At 35.9% G+C, this 19211-nt stretch overlaps 1 protein-coding gene across 1 annotated transcript in view; it reads left to right on the top strand.

The window, feature by feature from the left end:
• The first annotated feature begins 1314 nt into the window (after positions 1–1314).
• The window catches only part of TMF1 (TATA element modulatory factor 1), a 30487-nt gene continuing 12590 nt past the window's right edge, over positions 1315–19211 (top strand). The window contains exons 1-8 of the mRNA XM_026501206.4: positions 1315–1754; positions 5311–6503; positions 8251–8354; positions 9187–9313; positions 11766–11871; positions 17340–17482; positions 17718–17884; positions 18171–18327. Coding sequence (XP_026356991.2) covers positions 1613–1754; positions 5311–6503; positions 8251–8354; positions 9187–9313; positions 11766–11871; positions 17340–17482; positions 17718–17884; positions 18171–18327 — 2139 coding nt within the window. The 5' untranslated portion in view covers positions 1315–1612. The remainder of the gene's footprint in view (positions 1755–5310; positions 6504–8250; positions 8355–9186; positions 9314–11765; positions 11872–17339; positions 17483–17717; positions 17885–18170; positions 18328–19211) is intronic.

Here is a 19211-nt window from a genome sequence, read left to right as displayed (position 1 = left end):
AAGAGCCTACTACCTCATGGGTAATCGACTAACTACTTGTGTAGATTACTAAATATTAAGAATTTCAACACGCAAATTTTTATTGGTTAGATGAAATTATTGAAAGGTAACTTCTCAAGGGCAGAATTTAAATCTGATTTTGTTTTAAAGAAAAATAATTATCCTATGGCATAGTTGCTTACACTGGAGTAAAATACTCAAATATAGGGGACAGGCAGGTAATGTAAATAATCACAGCAGGGAGGTATAATGGGTTTAATAAGATTAGTGGAGTTTGTGGCAAATTGGAGTGAAAATTATCTGTCCAAAGGGGCAATGACCTCAGCTAACTGTTTTATGTTGGTATCCATATATTTCAAAATCATCTGGAAATGTCCATACAAAAGTATGGAATCCGGTTTTTAATGTTGACAGAATCTTGCGTTTAAGCTATGGAGTCCAAATCCCATAGCTACTGACCAGTTTAGGAAGGCCAGCAATTTGATTTTTTTCAAGTAGGGAAATGTTTGAAGAGTGAATGCAAAGTTGTATTTTATTTTATTTTATATTTTATTTTATTTTATTTTTAAAGATTTTATTTATTTGACAGAGAGACAGCCAGCGAGAGAAGGAACACAAGCAGGGGGAGTGGGAGAGGAAGAAGCAGGCTCATAGCGGAGGAGCCTGATGTGGGGCTCGATCCCATAACGCCGGGATCACACCCTGAGCCTAAGGCAGACGCTTAACCGCTGTGCCACCCAGGCGCCCCCAAAGCTGTATTTTAAATAATGTGCACAACACACATTAATAGAGTAATAGTTATAGTGCTTCTCAGGTTTGTTTTGACTGGGGCCAAGAGTGGCCCTACACTGGTGAAGAGATGGTGCCTTCCGTACCCTTGTTCTAACTTTTAACACCTTGCGGAAGACGCCTTTTTAACACCGTCATGAGGTCGACTGGATCAGGCCTTTTATACAAATGCCAGTATTTTTAGGCAAACCCAAACCTAGGGTTCCTCTTTATGGCCACGTTAACACAGGACTGGTTAAATATTTGAAACAAAGCGCTAATAGGCGAGAGCCAAACTTCCTTTGTTTGCAATTCTTGCTGGCTAGGTGCTAGCTTAGTACCTGAGCTATTTTATAGGATGGAACTCACGTGAAAACTAGCTTTCCCACCCAGACGACTCTACCTCCGCTAGAAGCCACAGAGCTTCTCTGATGGCCAGGAATATGCGCGCTACGCTTGGAATCAGTATCAACAGAAATAGTTCCGCGTTCTCCGTAACTAATGGCAATCTTCGAGTCCCGGATGTGACGTCAGCGTTCCTGCTGTTCTTCCGTCTATTGACGGAACTCTGGGCTCCCGGATTTGGTGGTTGTGTACGTGGAAGAAGCCAGCTCATGCGCAGTCCGGGCCTTTCGTCTCAGCTGTGCGGGCAGGGCCGAGGGTAACATCCCCGTCTCGGGGGAGACTGTCGGGGTCATGGCCAGCCGCTGACAGGGTCCGCCGAGTGAAGACGGGGTAGAGGCCGTTCCGGTGCACCATTCCCCGGGCCTGTGGCCGGTCGGCCTGGCCCTCGGCCTTCCCGCTTGGTGCTGCCGCTGCCGCCGCCGCCGCCGGCTGGGGAGAGATGAGTTGGTTCAACGCCTCCCAGCTCTCCAGCTTCGCGAAGCAGGCCCTGTCCCAGGCCCAGAAGTCCATCGACAGGGTCCTGGATATCCAGGAAGAAGAGCCGAGCGCCTGGGCCGAGACCATTCCATACGGAGAGCCGGGTAAGGGAGAGAGGAGCGGGGGGCCCCAGGGGGCCCTGCGCTCGCGGAGGCAAACAGGCGAGAGGTGTAGACAGGCATTCCTTCCCCGCTGACAGAGTTCTGAGCAAGTTCTGTCTCCCCAGCCCGTCCACAAATGCTCGTTTTCTCTAAGTGGGTCTTCGCGGTTTTCCTGAGGGAAATCCCAGCCCCAGGGTCCTCCGTGCCTGTGGCCCCGGGTGCGGGTCCTGCCGGCCTCGAAAAACCCGGTCGCGATTTGTCGCGGTTGCGCCCCGCCCTCCCTCAACGTAGCTGCGAGCGCGAGCATCCAGAACCCGGAATCGCGGCGCGCTCCGGACGCTGTTGGGAGCATCTGAAGTCTGTCGGCGGGGCAGGAGGAACAGTCCCTGACACTTAATGAGCACTCCGTGCTTGGTAGCGCGGAATGTGCTTTTTTTTTTTTTTTTTTTAATGGCTGTCTCTATCAGAGAGCTCCTCCAGTTAGGTTCGTTATAGTCCGTGTTTTACAGAAGGGGGAAACCGAGGCTGAGTAACTTCCTCCAGGCTACACAGCAGTTGAGGGGCAGAATATGATGGAGGTATCACCCGTGGAAGCTGGCCCAGGAGTTTTGGGTTGCATCACATTGTATTTCAAAGAGCCGCGTCTTTGTGAGATTTCTTGAGCTGGATCTTTCAGGGATCTTCAGTTGCTTTGGCTGTAAGTCAAAGGAATAGTTCAGCATTTTGGTGTGAGGGGTAAACATTTGCATTGGGGCGGGGGCTCTGAACCTCTGTGAAAAAGAATAAGTGATTGTTGACTAATTCTTTCCGATTTCTTTTTAATTTTACATCTTGGGAAAGTCAGGACCTAAGTTGGAGGTACCTCGTTTTAAGATATTTTTGCCCCATGTCTGTATGTCAGGTTCTTAGTACCTTATATAAGATGCTGTATGACCTTGTTGGAGTAGCTCAACTTCCTTTTTCACAGATACCCCACATTTTGAATTACTAAACTTTAAGAGAGACAGAATATAAACTTTAGATTTCATTTTATGAAATCTGGGGCTTGAATCCTCTATGATGTAGGGAAGATGTTAGGGTTTGGAGCCCACGGCCAAGAAAGAATTGAGACGCCTTTGGTACAAAAAGTTGTTTTTTTAATTATTTTTTTAAATTTTTAAAAGATTTTGTTTATTTGACAGAGACACAGCGAGAGAGGGAACACAAGCAGAGGGAATAGGAGAGGGAGAAACAGGCTTCCCGCTGAGAGGGAGCCCGATGCAGGGCTCGATCCCAGGTCCTGGGATCATGACCTGAGCCAAAGGCAGACGCTTAACACTGAGCCACCCAGGAGCCCCTCAAAAAGGTGGTTTTATTAAAGCACGGGGACAGGACCCATGGGCAGAAAGAGCTGCACTGGGGTCATGAGGAGTGGCCAATTTTATACTTTTAAGTGGGGCTAGCTATTGTTAGGAAAAGGTCATTTATTACTGTTTAGTAAAAACTCAGTCATGAAACTCTTCAGATGTATGTCGGTGGGTCATATCCTTGGGAGAGTGATTGCCAACATGTATCTCGGGGATAGAGATAAAGGAGGTTTACAAAGGAATTTTTATATGTTAAAGTAGACTTACAGGATCCTGGGGGGTCGGGCTAAGATTTCATTTTGCCCTTAGCAAAGTATTAACATTGAGGCAGCTGAGTTCCTAAAGGAATGTCACTCTCTCTGTTTCAAGGACTTGTCAATGGGCTGCAAGTAGTAAGGAAATTTAATAATTTTCTTCTGCCTTTGTTTCCCGTATCAGTCTGTATGATTCACTGTTCAAAGTAGGCTATACTGAATAGACTCAGATTTAGTGAAATGCCATGAATATTTATTGATCACCTGTGTTTTACATTGCCTTACTCAGAGATGACCAGTGGATATCAGATGACCCCTGGGATTTATAGAAAACATTCTTCAGGTTTTTCAAGAGGCAAATTTAACTTCTGTCATTCATTAAGATAACCTACTAAATTAAAACTAATTAGCACACTTAATCTTGCTCGTTCATTTGCATCTTTATTTCTGCTTTTCTCCTTTTTTTTCACTGTTTTCATATACTGAAACAATGGGTATAAAACTGTGTCCCCAAATTGAAGTTTCCTACATACTTCTGAAGTAGTGTTATAGGATAGACTTTAATTTAGGGCTTGATAGTTTTTAGGAGCTTTTTGGTGCTTGTTCTCTCCCCACCAACTTCTAATTGTGCAGAATTTGTGATAATTGTGCTCAGCCACTTTTGAATATAGAAAAAGAATTTGTTTTAAAACAAGTGCTTTAAATATTTTAGTAAATATGTCATTTTTTGTTTATCATTGGGTTTTTTAGTAGCATGTATTTCTGTGACTGAATTATCTTTTTTTACCCAGAATATAGTTATTTTCTCCTTAGTGTTTTTAAAAAGGTCTAGTGTAAACTACCATTTATATAAAAAAAAATACTTTTTAAAAAATGCACATCTTTGAAATTCATATGTTTTTTTTTTTTTTTTTAGGTTTTATTTTATTTATTTATTTTTTTAAGTAGACTCCACTCTGGGCGTGGAGCCCAATGCGAGTCTGGAACTCAGGCCATGAGGTCAAGACCTGAGCTGAGATCAAGAGTTGGAAGCTTAATGAACTGAGCCACCAAGACACCCCTTTTAGATTTTACTTATAAGTAATCTCTACACCCAATGTGGGGCTTGAACCCCCAACCCTGAGACTGAGGTACATGCTCCACTGACTGAGCCAGCCAGATGCCCCTGAAATTCATAAGACCTTCTAAATTCCTCCTAAATTTGGAATTTAGAAAGGGAACAAAACTTTCATATAGAGTGGGTTTGTGACCTTGGAGAATGAGCTTGTCATTAAGTAGATAAAAATGAATTTGTCCTCTAGAAGGTACTGTTCCCATCAGTTTACTTTGATTTTTGGAAAAGAACAGTATGTTGGGTTTAGTTTTTGAATGTTACCCTCTGTCCAACTCATAACCATATTTTATTACTGATATTAGAAGAATAAAATTAATATGAAACTAACTGCATAGAAGGTCGGGTCAATTTGCTATGATTACGCATGCGTGATCTGTAAGTGAGGGTACTGCCTCTTGATGTGAGATGCATTGTGTGTGTCTTAGACTTAGCTTGAGTTATATAACATATACTGGTACTCTCTTAATTTGTTGTGTGAGGGAATAACATACTTGTTTCTGGTAGGCCGTGAAAAGAAAATAAACAATGATTTAATCTCTGGAAAGCATATTCCCAAATCCCCCAAATCTCTCATTTTGGTCTCTGATTTTTGCTCCTAGTTCCTTCTGGGTAGGTCCATACCAGTTTTCCTCTTTAAGACCCAAAGTTCAACAATGAACTAATTAGTTACACAGTAATCAGGGATCTTCACAGGTCCAAATTATAGGTTGTATTCCATAAGTTTCCTTATTTTAAAACTTTATTTATATTGACTTATAATGATTATAATATTAATGTAAAGTATATATAATTTTTTCTTTTAATTATATTGTTTTTTTCTTAATTTTTTTTTTTATTGGTCAAAGGAATAAGTACCCCTGTCAGTGGAGGATGGGATTCTTCAACCTGGGGATTAAAGTCAAACACTGAACCTCAGAGTCAGCCGGTAGCCTCTCCTAAAGCAATTACAAAGCCAGTTCGGAGAACTGTGGTAGATGAATCTGAAAATTTCTTCAGTGCCTTTCTCTCTCCAACGGATGTCCAGACCATTCAGAAGAGTCCAGTGGTATCAAAACCACCAGCTAAATCACAACGACCAGAAGAAGAAGTGAAAAGCACTTTACAGGAATCCTTGCACACTGGACCGTCAAGAACATCTGAAACAACTGAGTCAAAAGTAAAAGAGTCTACTCCATGTGTATCAGGGGAAACTCTGGCAGTGGATACTCTGTCGCCTAAAACTGAAGGCAAGCATGAAGAAACTGTTAATAAAGAATCTGATATGAAGGTATCGACTGTACGTTTGAAAGTGTCTGAAAGTGTAATTAATGTGAAAACAACTAGAGAAAACATATCTAATATGTCTACGGCAGAAGCAAAGGACATGGCTTTGGAACCTAAGGAACAAAAACATGAAGACAGACAGAGTAACACACCTTCTCCCCCTGTTAGTACCTTCTCATCCGGTACTTCTACCACCAGTGACATTGAAGTTTTAGATCATGAAAGTGTAATAAGTGAGAGCTCAGCAAGTTCGAGACAAGAGACTACAGATTCCAAATCAACTCTTCACTTGATGCAGACATCTTTTCAGCTTCTCTCAGCATCTGCCTGTCCTGAATATAATCGTTTAGATGATTTCCAAAAACTCACCGAGAGTTGCTGCTCATCTGATGCTTTTGAAAGAATAGACTCGTTTAGTGTACAGTCATTAGATAGCCGTAGTGTAAGTGAAATCAATTCAGATGATGAACTGTCAGGCAAGGGATATGCTTTAGTACCTATTATAGTTAATCCTTCAACTCCAAAAACTAAAATAAATGAATCTGTTGAAGGAAAATCTGAAGAAGTGAATGAAACATTAATCGTACCCACGGAGGAAACGGAAATGGAAGAAAGTGGACGAAGCGCAACACCTGTTAATTGTGAACAGCCTGATGTTTTGGTTTCTGTTACACCAATAAATGAAGGACATACTGTCATAGACAAGGTGGCTGAGCAGCGTGAAGCTGCTGAAAGTAAGCCAGAAGCACATTCTGAGAAGGAAGATGTTTGCAAGGTAACTCTAGAAACCGGAAGGGGTTTTGGGAATATGCTTTCCAGAGATTAAATCATTGTTTATTTTCTTTTCATTGTTTATTTTTAACATTTAGTATTGTATAATGATTTGTACTGATTAAAAAAAACAGGCATTTTGACACTTAAGTGTGGCATTAAGGATTTTAAAATTGATTTATTGATACTAAATTATTTGAAATTTCTCTGAGACAACTATGATAACATAAATCAACATTTCAATATAACTAAGCATAAAAAAGTTCCCATCTTGCGCCGTTACTGTTGAGTCCTTTCACCTTATAATTCTCGTATGCTGTGCTCACTAATTTGTCATTTTGCAAAGGATTGTCTAATGGTAACATATATCTTCAAATCCTTTGTAGGTAAAGGTGCTGAAATGAATATAAATATATGGTTTTTCTTACATCAAAAAAATTTTCGCATGTTCAAGTTATTGTAGCAGTTCTTAAATGAAAAATGTAGTCTTTAATTATTGATGTATTTCTGTTGTTATTAATTGTTTTCTCTTTTATGTTATTTTGATGTTTCCCTGATAGCTATCTTACATGAATAAGAATGGGAAATGTCCGAGGAACAATGGTATTGCTTAGGAATGATAAATTGCTTCTACCTAATACATATAAAAGGAAAGTGGTGTAAATTCTTTAACATGAAGTCACAGTTTTGGTTTTTCCTATGATTTTTAGATATAGAAATTGAGTTGGATTTGGCATCTTTAATAGACTCCTCTGAGATATAGGATGTCTTGAAGAAATGTCCTGTAAGTGCCATGTATTGAATTATTTAATCTAAAAAAAGTGTGCCAGATTCTGTTACCTAGGTTAAATATTGTTCACAAACGAAATGCCCTGCTCTAGCTATAATAGCAGTTTGAATTCCTGAAACCAACACTATTTAGTATCAGCAAGATATTTTTGAGTTACTTTCAGAAGGTAAGTGATTTCTAAATTAACCTAGACCTCAATCAGGTAAGACTATTTTTTTTAGTGCATTAAAAGCATCATTCCTCCCCTCATATACAAGTTTATCACTACTTCAACAAGACCTATGGAGTAAGATATTCTAACCATTCCTTTTTGTTTAGCTTTATGTTGGTATATTCTGGAGATTTTAAAGTTACATGCCTATGGATTTTCTAAAATTGCTTTTATTTTGTAAATGCAAAGTATCATATTAAAAAAATTATACGTTATGTATTTGGATTAAAGAATAAAATGGAATAACAGACATTTGTATATCCACTACCCAGCTAAGATACAGAATATTACTAGAGGCTTTAAAGCCCCTCTTTGATCTTTTTTTATTTTCTCTAGCTCCCTTCCTCTTTTGGGGGATGTGCACACCTTTCCTAGATTTTTGCTGTAACAAACTTGTAAATATTCTTGTATATTTATGCAAGAATTTTCTAAAGTATATCTAAAAGAATTTTCTATATTAAAGGGTGTGTAGATCTTCAACTAGATGTTGTCTAATTGTTTTCCAAAGTGGTTTACTTAATTTATACTCTTACCAGGTATGTGACTGTAATAATTTATACTCTCCTACCAGGTATGTATGAGTTCTTGTTCTGAATCCACTATGTTCTCAATATTGTTCTTCATTCTTTTTATGAGATAATGCTGTTTTATTTATTATAGTGATTCGGTTACCTTTACAACTCATCACCTGCATGTAGAAATGTTTTTCTAAGATTAAGTGTTTGAGTTTTGTGTATTCTCTTTATTCAGACAGTTGAATTTCTGAATGAGAAACTGGATAAAAGGGAGGCGCAGTTATTATCTCTTAGTAAAGAAAAAGCACTTCTAGAAGAAGCCTATGATAATCTGAAAGAGTAAGTATTTTACAAATGTGAATAATTTTAAATGTTTTGTAGAGGCCCAAATACTTGGTTATTATTTAAGAATGTTTTTTAAACTAAAATGTTTAAAATTTAACTTGTGTATAATTATTGAAAATGGAATAGTGGGACGTCTGGGTGGCTCAGCAGGTATCTGCCTTGGCTCAGGTTATGATTCCAGGGTTCTGGGATCAAGTCCCAGACTGGGCTTCTTACTCACTTGGGAGCCTGCTTCTCCTTCTGCCTGCCGCTCTCCATGCTTGTTCTCTCTCTCTGTCTTTGACAAATAAATAAAATCTTAAAAAAAAAAAAAAAAAAAGAAAGAAAATGAAATAGTTTTTCAGTTCTCACCATAGAGATTTCTTTTCTCCTCAAATTATCTTTACCATATTACCTTTGGCATTGAAGAGAGGTATTTTGCAAAAACAAAACAAAAAACCAGTTTCCCTTTTAGTATTAGAGATTTAAAACGTGTATTCAAAGAAAACTATGATATTAAAAAAAAAACACTGAATATTTGTTTGCTTTGGAGGTGATGAGTAAAATGTAACAGATTCAAAAATGAATAATTTTGTTTACCTTTATCTTATTTTTACACATCTCAAATATTGGTGACATTTTCGTTTTCTAATGAGTTTTTGTTTAGGTGTTTTAAAATAAATTAAGCAGGTTATTTTTCTCTTAAAAGTTAACAGGCCGAAAACTAACCTGTTTTAGTAAGGTATCTGTTGAAGACAATGTTATTTTCCTTTTTGCAAACTGCACTCATCTTGTTACCTTAAGAATATGTAAACAAGTATCTCTGTCTCTGTTGTTTTTAATTTAGTGAAATGTTTAGAGTGAAAGAAGAAAGCAGCAGCATTTCTTCCTTGAAAGATGAATTTACTCAAAGAATTGCAGAAGCAGAAAAGAAAGTTCAGCTAGCCTGCAAAGAGAGAGATGCTGCTAAAAAGGTAATGAAAGTTAAAAATAATATTAATTAAATTCTATACAGACACAGATTTTTGAGGGATGCATTCATAATATTTTGGTATGGAAAAAAGAGAAGTAAAAATAAAGGGATGCCATCTATATATTAACACTTAAATTTGTAGATTTTTTAATATCTTTAGACTTACAGATTTTTGATACTTTTAAAGAATCTAAGCCAGTATTTATGTAATTTATCTATAAGTCCTTGCAAGATACATAGCGAGGATCATTAGAATAATTTTTGTAAATGATAGTTTCATCAAAATAAATAATTAAATCTAAAAGGCACTGTGTAAATTTTTTTAAAAAATCATTACTCTCATTTGTTACTGTCTGACCATTTCAAACATATTATATGTACTTCTTCAAGTCAAAGTAATTTTAAAATAAAAAAATTGTAAGGGTTAGTGACTCTTATGAGGCATAATATTGATTTATTCTAATATAGGATTTTCCTCAACACTATTCACATTTTGGGCTGGATAATTTTATGTTGCATGGGACTTTTCTGTGCATTGTAGGGTGTTTACCAGCATCCAGGCCCCTACCTGCAAGACACCAATGTCACCCTCACCTCCCCATCTCCCATTGCACATCCATCACCCCCTTCCTTGAGTTAAGGTAATTGAAAATGTTGGCAGAGTCCTCTTGAGAACACAGTCACTCCTGGTTGGGAACCATTGTTCTAATTCTTAAAATTTCTAGCAGTTTTATTTTCAGAAATTGGTAACCAGCTAAAGTTAGTAATTATTTCTTCTTTTTTGTTTTTTTTTTAAAGATTTTATTTATGTATTCGACAGAGATAGAGACAGCCAGCGAGAGAGGGAACACAAGCAGGGGGAGTGGGAGAGGAAGAAGCAGGCTCCTAGTGGAGGAGCCTGATGTGGGGCTCGATCCCATAACGCCGGGATCACGCCCTGAGCCGAAGGCAGACGCTTAACCGCTGTGCCACCCAGGCGCCCCAGTAATTATTTCTTCTATCCCAACTATTAGTAATAATGTTTCTCATCATTTGCCCTTCTCAGTTAAGTTGCTTTCCTTCTTGACCAGTGTTAATATTTATATATTTTCTTTGTATGCTCTTACAGAAGAGAAATAAGTCATAGACTTCCTTTTGCTTAGGTTGCTTTAATTCGCTAGCTCATTTCAGATACCGACAATAACCTGAGACTACCTAACCAGTTTACCTCTTCTTGTCCGTACTGTATTCTATCTGGACCAGTCTAATTGAGAAATTAGATTTTAAGTAATGCTTGTTTTCTGTAATGCACTTTGAATTGTAGGTCTAAAATAGACCTAAACCATTGACTATAGGTGGGGAAAGCTTGGGCCCTAATTTTTTAACACGTTTTTTGTGTACTGCTATATATGAACCTCCTACTTAGGATCCATAGGAAATTTAAGGTAAATTGAAGTACCTTAAGTGAAGAGTTTGATTTTCTAATGATGGAAAACAGATCGTGTCAACAACTACGTAGTACTAGGCAGAATGAAATAAATTACAGATGAAGATGAATAAGAAGTTTGGAATGGTATCACAGAGAATGAATTCTGACCAGGGGGTTGAGGAAAGTTTCATGGAAGGCAGGATAATCTTATTGGGCCTTGATGGATGAATCCAATTTTGACAGCTGGAAAATACACAGCAGTGTTGTGGATGGTTCAGAGTATGGACTTTGTGGACTCATAAACTTGGTTTTAAGTTAAACTTTACCGCTTAATAGCTCTCTGACCTTCAAAGTTTATTCAATCTTGTGGTGTCTTCGTTTTCTTATTTGTGTAGTTGGATAAAGTAACTCCCTCACAGGATTGTTGTGAGGATAAAATGATAATAGATACAAAGCATGGTTTAAATACCTAATGGTAGTTGTTTTTAGCTGTTGTTTGGTTTCAGATCATTGCTTAAAACCTAATTCTAAATCATAGAACACTTTTCACATCTCCATTGTAGTTTTAAGAGATAAACTGTCTTGACATGTTTGTGCTGAATCTCTGTTTTATTAAGGTAGATTGAACCTTATATAATTATGTTTTCCCTTATTTCACAATGCACTAGCAAGTGCAAGTTTTAGATGAGGAAAAGAAATACTGTGAAAAATGGAGATATATGTTGTTCCAAATACAATGTTTAACCTGAAAATATGTGTATAGAGATACTCAAGAAAGGTATTGAAAGTTAACTTATTCTCATTTGCATTTCCATATTAAAACCTGTTTCTATCTGAGTTGAGGTTTTCTATGTTGTTTCAAAGCTGTTTACTTAATTAACTGAGCTAATAAACTCAGTTTAACAGAATAAAACTTACAGATCTTTTTTGAGAATTTCATTATTGATGACTTCTTTGAATATGGAAAAAATTGAAAAATATGCCCAGAATGAAAGTAATTTTTTATGGTATTCGCGTTCCTTTTTTTTTTTTTTTTTTTGATTAGGAAATTAAAAGTATAAAGGAAGAACTTGCTACTAGATTAAATAGTAGTGAGACTTCAGACCTTTTGAAAGAGAAAGATGAGCAGATCCGAGGGTTAATGGAAGAAGGTGAGTAAAGTGTTTAGTTAACTATGAAAAATACTGTAAGAACAGGAGAAATGCTTGCTGCATGATTAGCTGCTACTTCCCAATAAAAAATAATTGGAAGCAAGAAAGATTTGTGCTTAAACCTCAGAAATGGTAGGTGACAATTAATGGAAGAATGGGGAGCAATATATATAGAGGCAGAGATGCATGTATGTAGCCTTTTGTTTTTAGGGAGGTTAAAAAAATAATAACTTGCTGAAAAATAAGTGTTTGTGCTTTCAGAAAAAGCTTTTAGCAGGTTTTAGAGCCTGTCATGTTACCCAATATATTTGAAGGCTATAATCCTGGAATTTATATAGTATCTGAATCTCTAACTTGGGTACTATGTGGTATTATCATATTGTTTGGTCATTTGATAGTGAACTTTTCATTATATTCTTGTTTTAATTTTTCAGTTATTTAGCACTCTATGAAAAGATTTAAAATTAGTAAGGTTATAGAAATTAAATATCCTTCATGAGATAAATTATTGTAAATAGACGCCAGATTAATTTCTTTATGTATTATCATAGGAAAGAAGGAGGTTTTGGAAAAGGTGATTAAATGAATTTTTCTTTTCCTCTTAATTTCTTTTTTCTAGTTCTAAGAATAACACTTGCTACTTGCAGAAATTTTTGAAGTTTTAGGAGGTGTAGGAAGAAAAAAAGATCATAATCCAGTTTTATAAGGAACTATCAATTTCTTCTAGCTCTTTTTTAATGCATTTTTAATACATTGTTAAGCATAATTAAGGTCACATATTTAATTTGTAATCTTTTACATTTTCATAATTCTTTTACATTTCCCTATGCTATTAAATGCTTTGCTAGCATTATTAGTGGCTGTATTGAAGTCCATTATATGGCTATATATACCATAATTTATTTTACTGTTTTCCCAATGTTGTACATTTATTTCTAAAATGTTAATATTACAAATAGTGGTGGGATGAACATTTCAAATCATTGAACTAAAGAGAATTTCCAGAGTAAGTGTTTGAAAAGAATTGGAAACAATTCCTGTATTTGAAAAAGTTAGTTTTACCCAGTTTTTCTTTTTCATTCCTTTATTCAGCTAATATTTAACAGTGTGTCATATTATGTTTGACACAGTAATACATATGACACACTCCCTGTATTTAGGAACTTACAATTTAATGAGAGGGAATTATAAGTACACGGATATTATAAAGTACAGTCTAAGCACTGCAATAGAAGAATGAAGGGAGAATTGATAAAACACATAATCATTATCTCAAGACCTGTTGAGATCATGAACTGCCTGTGTTACAACACTAGAGACTAAGGAGAAGGCTGTGTGCATGGTTTCATAATTTTAAAAAATTATTTAAAGTTTGTTTTTTTTTTTTTTTTAAGATTTTATTTATTCGACAGACATAGAGACAGCCAGCGAGAGAGGGAACAGAAGCAGGGGGAGTGGGAGAGGAAGAAGCAGGCTCATAGCGGAGGAGCCCGATGTGGGGCTCGATCCCATAACGCCGGGATCACGCCCTGAGCCGAAGGCAGACGCTTAACAGCTGTGCTACCCAGACGCCCCTAAAAAAATTATTTAAAGTATTTATATCAAGTGTCACGATTTTGGTATTTATTAATTTAGGTAGGAGGTGGGTTGATGTTCTGTTTTGCTTAATGAACTTCTTTATACTGAAAATAGAATGGTTTCATATGGGATTATTTACTTATTGCTTCTGTATCCCCCAGAAGTATTTTTTTAAAAGATTTTATTGATTTATTTGAGAGAGAGTGAGCACACAAGTTGGGGGGGAGGAGGAGCAGAAGGAGAGAGAAGCCGACTCCCCACTGAGCAGGGAGCCTGATGTGGGGCTCCATCCCAGGACCCTGAAATCATGACCTGAGCCGAAGGCAGATGCTTAACTGACTGAGCCACCCAAGTGCCTCTCCCCCAGAAATATTTTTATATTCACAGCTGAAAATCTGAAACACTGACAGCTGAAAGTACACTACAATGAATAGCTGATTACTTTATTACCTCACTTCGATTATTAACATCTAGGCACACCTGCTTAATATCTTTCTGCACACACATGCACTTCCCTTTTGCCAAACTGTTTGAATGTAGGTGACAGATATAACATTCCACTCCTAAATTCTTTTTTTTCAGCTTCATTGAGATATAATTGAGTAATAAAAATTGTATATATTTTTTGATACACATACACATTGTGAAATGATTACCACAGTCAAGCTAATTAATATTATCAGTCACCTCATGTAGTTAACATCTTTTTATGTGATGAGAGCATCTATGATCAATTCTCTTAGCAAATTTCAAGTGTATAATATAGTATTATTAACTGTAGTCATTTTGTACATTAGATCTGTAGAACTTATTCACCTGCATAACTGAAACTTAGTACCCTTTGACCAGTATCTCCACATTTCCCCCCATCCCTGGTAACCAGCATTCTATTCTATGCTTTTATGAGTTCAATTTTTTTATATTCCACATATAAGTAAGATCATGTAGTGTCTGAGTCTGGCTTATTTCAGCCACCGGTTTCACCCACATTATCACAAATGGAAGGGTTTTCTTCTCTTTCAAGGCCAAATAATACTACTTTTTATACACACATGCCACTTTTTTTTTTTAGAATATTTAATGAATTTGGAAAATATTCAAAATTTTAGATAGCAAAAAAAGTTACACATTTGCATATATAATATAATTTTTTATTCAAGTATAATTATATACAATGTTATATTATTTTCAGGTGTACAAAATAGTGATTCAGTAATTCTGTACATGACTCCATGCTCACCATAAATATAGTCACCATCTGTCACTATGTAACATTACTACAATATTGACTATATTGACTATACTGTAATTTTTATTTCTCTGACTTATTTTATAACTGGAAGTTTGTATCTCTTAATCTCTTTCAGCTATTTCAGTCCTCCACCCCGACTTCCCCATTGGCAACCACCTTTTTTGTTCTCTTTTTGAGTATTTCCTGTTTGCTTGTTTGTGTTTTTGTTTTGTGTTTTATATTCTGCATATGAGTGAAATCATATGGTATGGTTCTTTTAATGTATTGTTGAATTCAATTTGCTCAATATTTTGTTGAGGATTTTTACATCTCTGTTCATTAGGGATATTGGCCTATAGTTTAGTTTTGTGTGTGTGGCTTTGGTTGTGGTATCAGGATAATGCTGGCCTTGTAGAATAAATTTGAAGAATAGGTATTAATTCTTCTTTAAATGGTAGAATTCACCTGTGAAGACCTCCTGGTCTTTTGAGAGGGGTCTTTTGAGAGAGGTCTTTTGAGAGGAGTCTTTTGATTACCAATTCAGTTTTGTTAGTAGCAATTGGCCTGTTCAAATTTTCTTTTTCTTTCTGATTCAGTTTTGGGAGATTTTATGTTTCTAGGAATTTATCCATTTTTTTTCCTAGGTTGTCCAGTTTGTCGGCATGTATAATCTTCATAGTATTCTCTTATAATTCTTTGTATTTCTGTGCACAACACATTTTTTCTTATCCATTTATCCATTGATGGACACTTAGGTTGTTTCCATAATTTGGCTATTGTGAATAAGGATGCGGAGTGCACATATCGCTGAGATACTGATTTTAGTTCCTTTGATATATACCTAGAAGTGGGATTGTTGCATCATATAGTAGTTCTATTTTTAATTTTTTGAGTGATCTCCAGGTTGTTTTCCATAGTGTCTGTACCAATTTGTATTCCTGCCAATAATATACCAAGGTTCCTTTTTCTCCACATTCTTGCCAATTCTTACCGTTTGTCTTGTTGATAATAGGTATCCTAACAGGTGTGAGGTGATACCTCATTATAGTTTTGATTTGCATTTCCCTGATGATTAGTGATGTTGAGCACCTTTTCATATACATGTTGGCCATTCACATATCTTCTTTTGAGAAAAGTCTATTCATGTATTTTGCCCATTTCTTAATTGGCTAATTTGTTTTTTGCTGTTGAGTTGTGTGAGTTCTTTGTATATTTTGGCTATTAATCCCATATCAGAAGTATGGCTTGCAAATATTTTCCTCCACTCTAGCAGATTATCTCTTCAGTCTATTGATTGTTTCCTTTGCTGTGCAGTATTTTTTTAGTTTGATGCAATCCCAATTGTCTGTTTTTGCTTTTGTAGCTTATGCTTTTGGGATCATACCCCCCCAAAAATAATTGCCAAGACCAGTGTCAGAAGGTTTTTTCCCTGTTTTCTCCTAGTAATTTTACAATTTCAGGTATGTTAAGTCTTTAATCTATATTGAGTTGACTTTTGTATTTGGTGTGTGGTAGGGTCCAGTTTCATTTTGCATATGATTATCCAGTTTTCCCAGTACTATTTATTGATGAGACTGTCCTTTCCCCATTATGTGTTCTTGGCATCTTTGTTAAAGATTAGTTGGCTGTAAATTTATTTCTAAATTTTGTGTGGATTTTCTAGGCTCTGTATTTTGTTCCACTGGTCTGTATGTTTTTATGCCAGTACCATACTGTTTGGATTACTGTAGCTTTATAATATGTTTTAAAATTAGAAAATGTGATACTTTCAGTTTTGTTCTTGCTCAGGATTGCTTTGGCTGTTTGAGGTCTTCTGTGGTTCCACATGAATTTTAGGATTTTTAAAATTTTTTGTGAAATATGTCACTGGAATTTTGATAGATATTGCAGCGAATCTGTAGTTCACGCCTAAATTCATGAGTCTCCAACTCCCAATATTAAGTGCATTTTGCTTCACAAGCACATCATAATCAAACCTAAGAAAATCAGTATTAATTCAGAAGTGTACTCCAGCATATATTTCATTATTTATCTCCATTGTCTCTAAAAATGACTTTTATACCTTGTCATTTGTCCTGTCCCAAGATCTAGTCAAAGTTTGTATGTTGCATTTGACCATTATGTCCTTTTAGTCTTCCACCAATCTAGGATAGCTCTCTCTTAAGGACATTGAAGACTTTGTAGAGTCCAGGCCAGTTTTCCTACATATTCCCCATGTTTAGAAATTTATCCCTTTCTTCATGATTAGATTCAGATAAAATTTCTAGTAAGAAATACCATTGCTGATACTGTGTACCCACCTCTCCATTACATTAGTGGATGCATAATATACCACAATTGGTGATACCAAAACTGAATGTTTGGTTAAGGTGATAACAGCCAAATTTCTCCATTGTAAAAGCACATTTTTCTCTTTATAAGCCATAAGTAATATGTGGGAATGGTTTTTTAAGGTGTAAATATCCTATTACCTACCATCCTTCCACCTAGTAATTTTAGAATTCATTGATGGTTCTTATCCAAATCAGTTTAACATCTGTGGTTATAATTTTGTGACTTTAAAAATATTCTATTGTTTATGTCACTGGTTAAACATTCTATCCAGATTCTTAAGGAATCATTGTTTGAATTTATTTATTTATTTATTTTCCATTGCCAGGAGAAAAACTTTCAAAACAGCAGCTGCATAATTCTAACATTATTAAGAAATTAAGAGCTAAAGACAAAGAAAATGAAAATACTATTGCAAAGCTGAACAAAAAAGTTAAAGACCTTGAAGAAGATTTGCAACATTTAAAACAGGTGAATGTTAACCATTCTCTAAATATATATATTATTACTTCCTATATGGCCATGGTTTATAAGACATTTAGAATAATCTATTGGGGTGGGAATTATCATGTGGGAAGAATTTATCAAGCAATTAATAAATGAGTGTTAAGATTTTTCTTCATTATTGTAACATTTAAGATTCCTGGAATACAATTATTTACCATGGTGTTACTAAAAAATACTTTTGTCTGTTTTTATAATATAGGTCCTTGATGGCAAAGAAGAAGTTGAGAAACAACATAGAGAAAACATTAAAAAACTAAATTCTGTGGTGGAACGCCAAGAGAAGGATCTTGGCCGACTTCAGGTAGACATGGATGAGCTTGAAGAAAAGAACCGAAGTATTCAGGCTGCTCTGGATAGTGCATACAAGTAAGAAAATTAACAAATATGCAACCCATTTAAAATTATCAGATCAGGTTATGAAAAAATACTTTTTCTGTTACCTAATCACTAACAATATTTATAAATTTAGCTATATATGAACTTGTAACTGGTCACAGCAAGTTCAAAAGAGAGTCGTTACCATAGTCAGTGTTTATTATGTGGTGAACTTTCCCTCATTGAGTAAGTCTTATGGAAGTCTACATGCAAACTTTTCTAACTTGGCTGTGTAACTAACTATTTTAAATAGAAATTATCAATCTAATTTTTTAAGAGAACTTACTGATCTCCACAAAGCCAATGCTGCAAAGGACAGTGAAGCACAGGAAGCTGCTCTAAGTCGTGAAATAAAAGCTAAAGAAGAACTTTCTGCAGCACTAGAGAAGGCCCAAGAAGAAGCCCGTCAGCAGCAAGAAACATTAGCAATTCAAGTAAGCAATAGATAATGAGTTACATTAGTCTTTAAAAACTTTGTGCTTTTGCAAATTGAAGAATACATTAGTTACTTGAATCAAACTTCATGTAGTGGTACATATGTTAAATTTCCTTTCTAATCTTATTGGACACTTCTCTAAGAGTACTTGATTGTGCCAATCTTAATTGTGTGTTTTTTGAATTGTTGTTAAAGTGATGCTTACATTGTACTGCTTATTTTTTGTGACTTTCAGGCTTATTTAAGAACATTATGAAAGGAAAGACTATGTTACTGCACATATGCAGATAAATACTAAGCATTGCTAATAATTTTAGGAACATCCATATAAGTCCTGAGCTTATTCATAACATCTGTGGGGGTCCATGTAGTTCAGATAGAAGAGGAAAACTGAAATTTGTCAGGCTCTTTCTTATAAAATCATCAGTTGATAGATATTTGGGTTATTTTCACTTTTTCATTATTACGATTAATGCTGCTATGAACATTGATTTGCAAGTTTGTGTGTGAACATTTATTTTAAGTTCTTCTAGACATACACTCTCAGATCAGTTTGGTAACCCTATATATAACTTTTTGAGGACCTGCCAAACTTTCCCATAGCAACTGCACCATTTTACATTCCCATCTGCAATATATGACAGTCTACATCTTGCCAGTATTTGTTTGTTATTGTCCTTTTTTTTTTTTTCATTATAGCCCTTTTAGTGGGTGTGAAATGGTATCTGATTGTGGTGTCCTTGTTTACATTTCCTTAATGACTAATGATGTTGAGCATCTTTTTATGTGCTTACTGGCCGTATGTATCTTTTTTTTTTTTTTTTTAAGATTTATTTGAGGGGGTGCAGAGGGAGAGGGGGAGAGGGAATCTCCAGCAGACTC

The sequence above is a fragment of the Ursus arctos genome, unplaced genomic scaffold (genome assembly GCF_023065955.2).
Source record: "Ursus arctos isolate Adak ecotype North America unplaced genomic scaffold, UrsArc2.0 scaffold_14, whole genome shotgun sequence".
NCBI lineage: Eukaryota > Metazoa > Chordata > Mammalia > Carnivora > Ursidae > Ursus > Ursus arctos.
The sequence above is the reverse complement of the archived record's forward strand: the minus strand, read 5'-3'. Positions and strand labels throughout refer to the sequence as shown.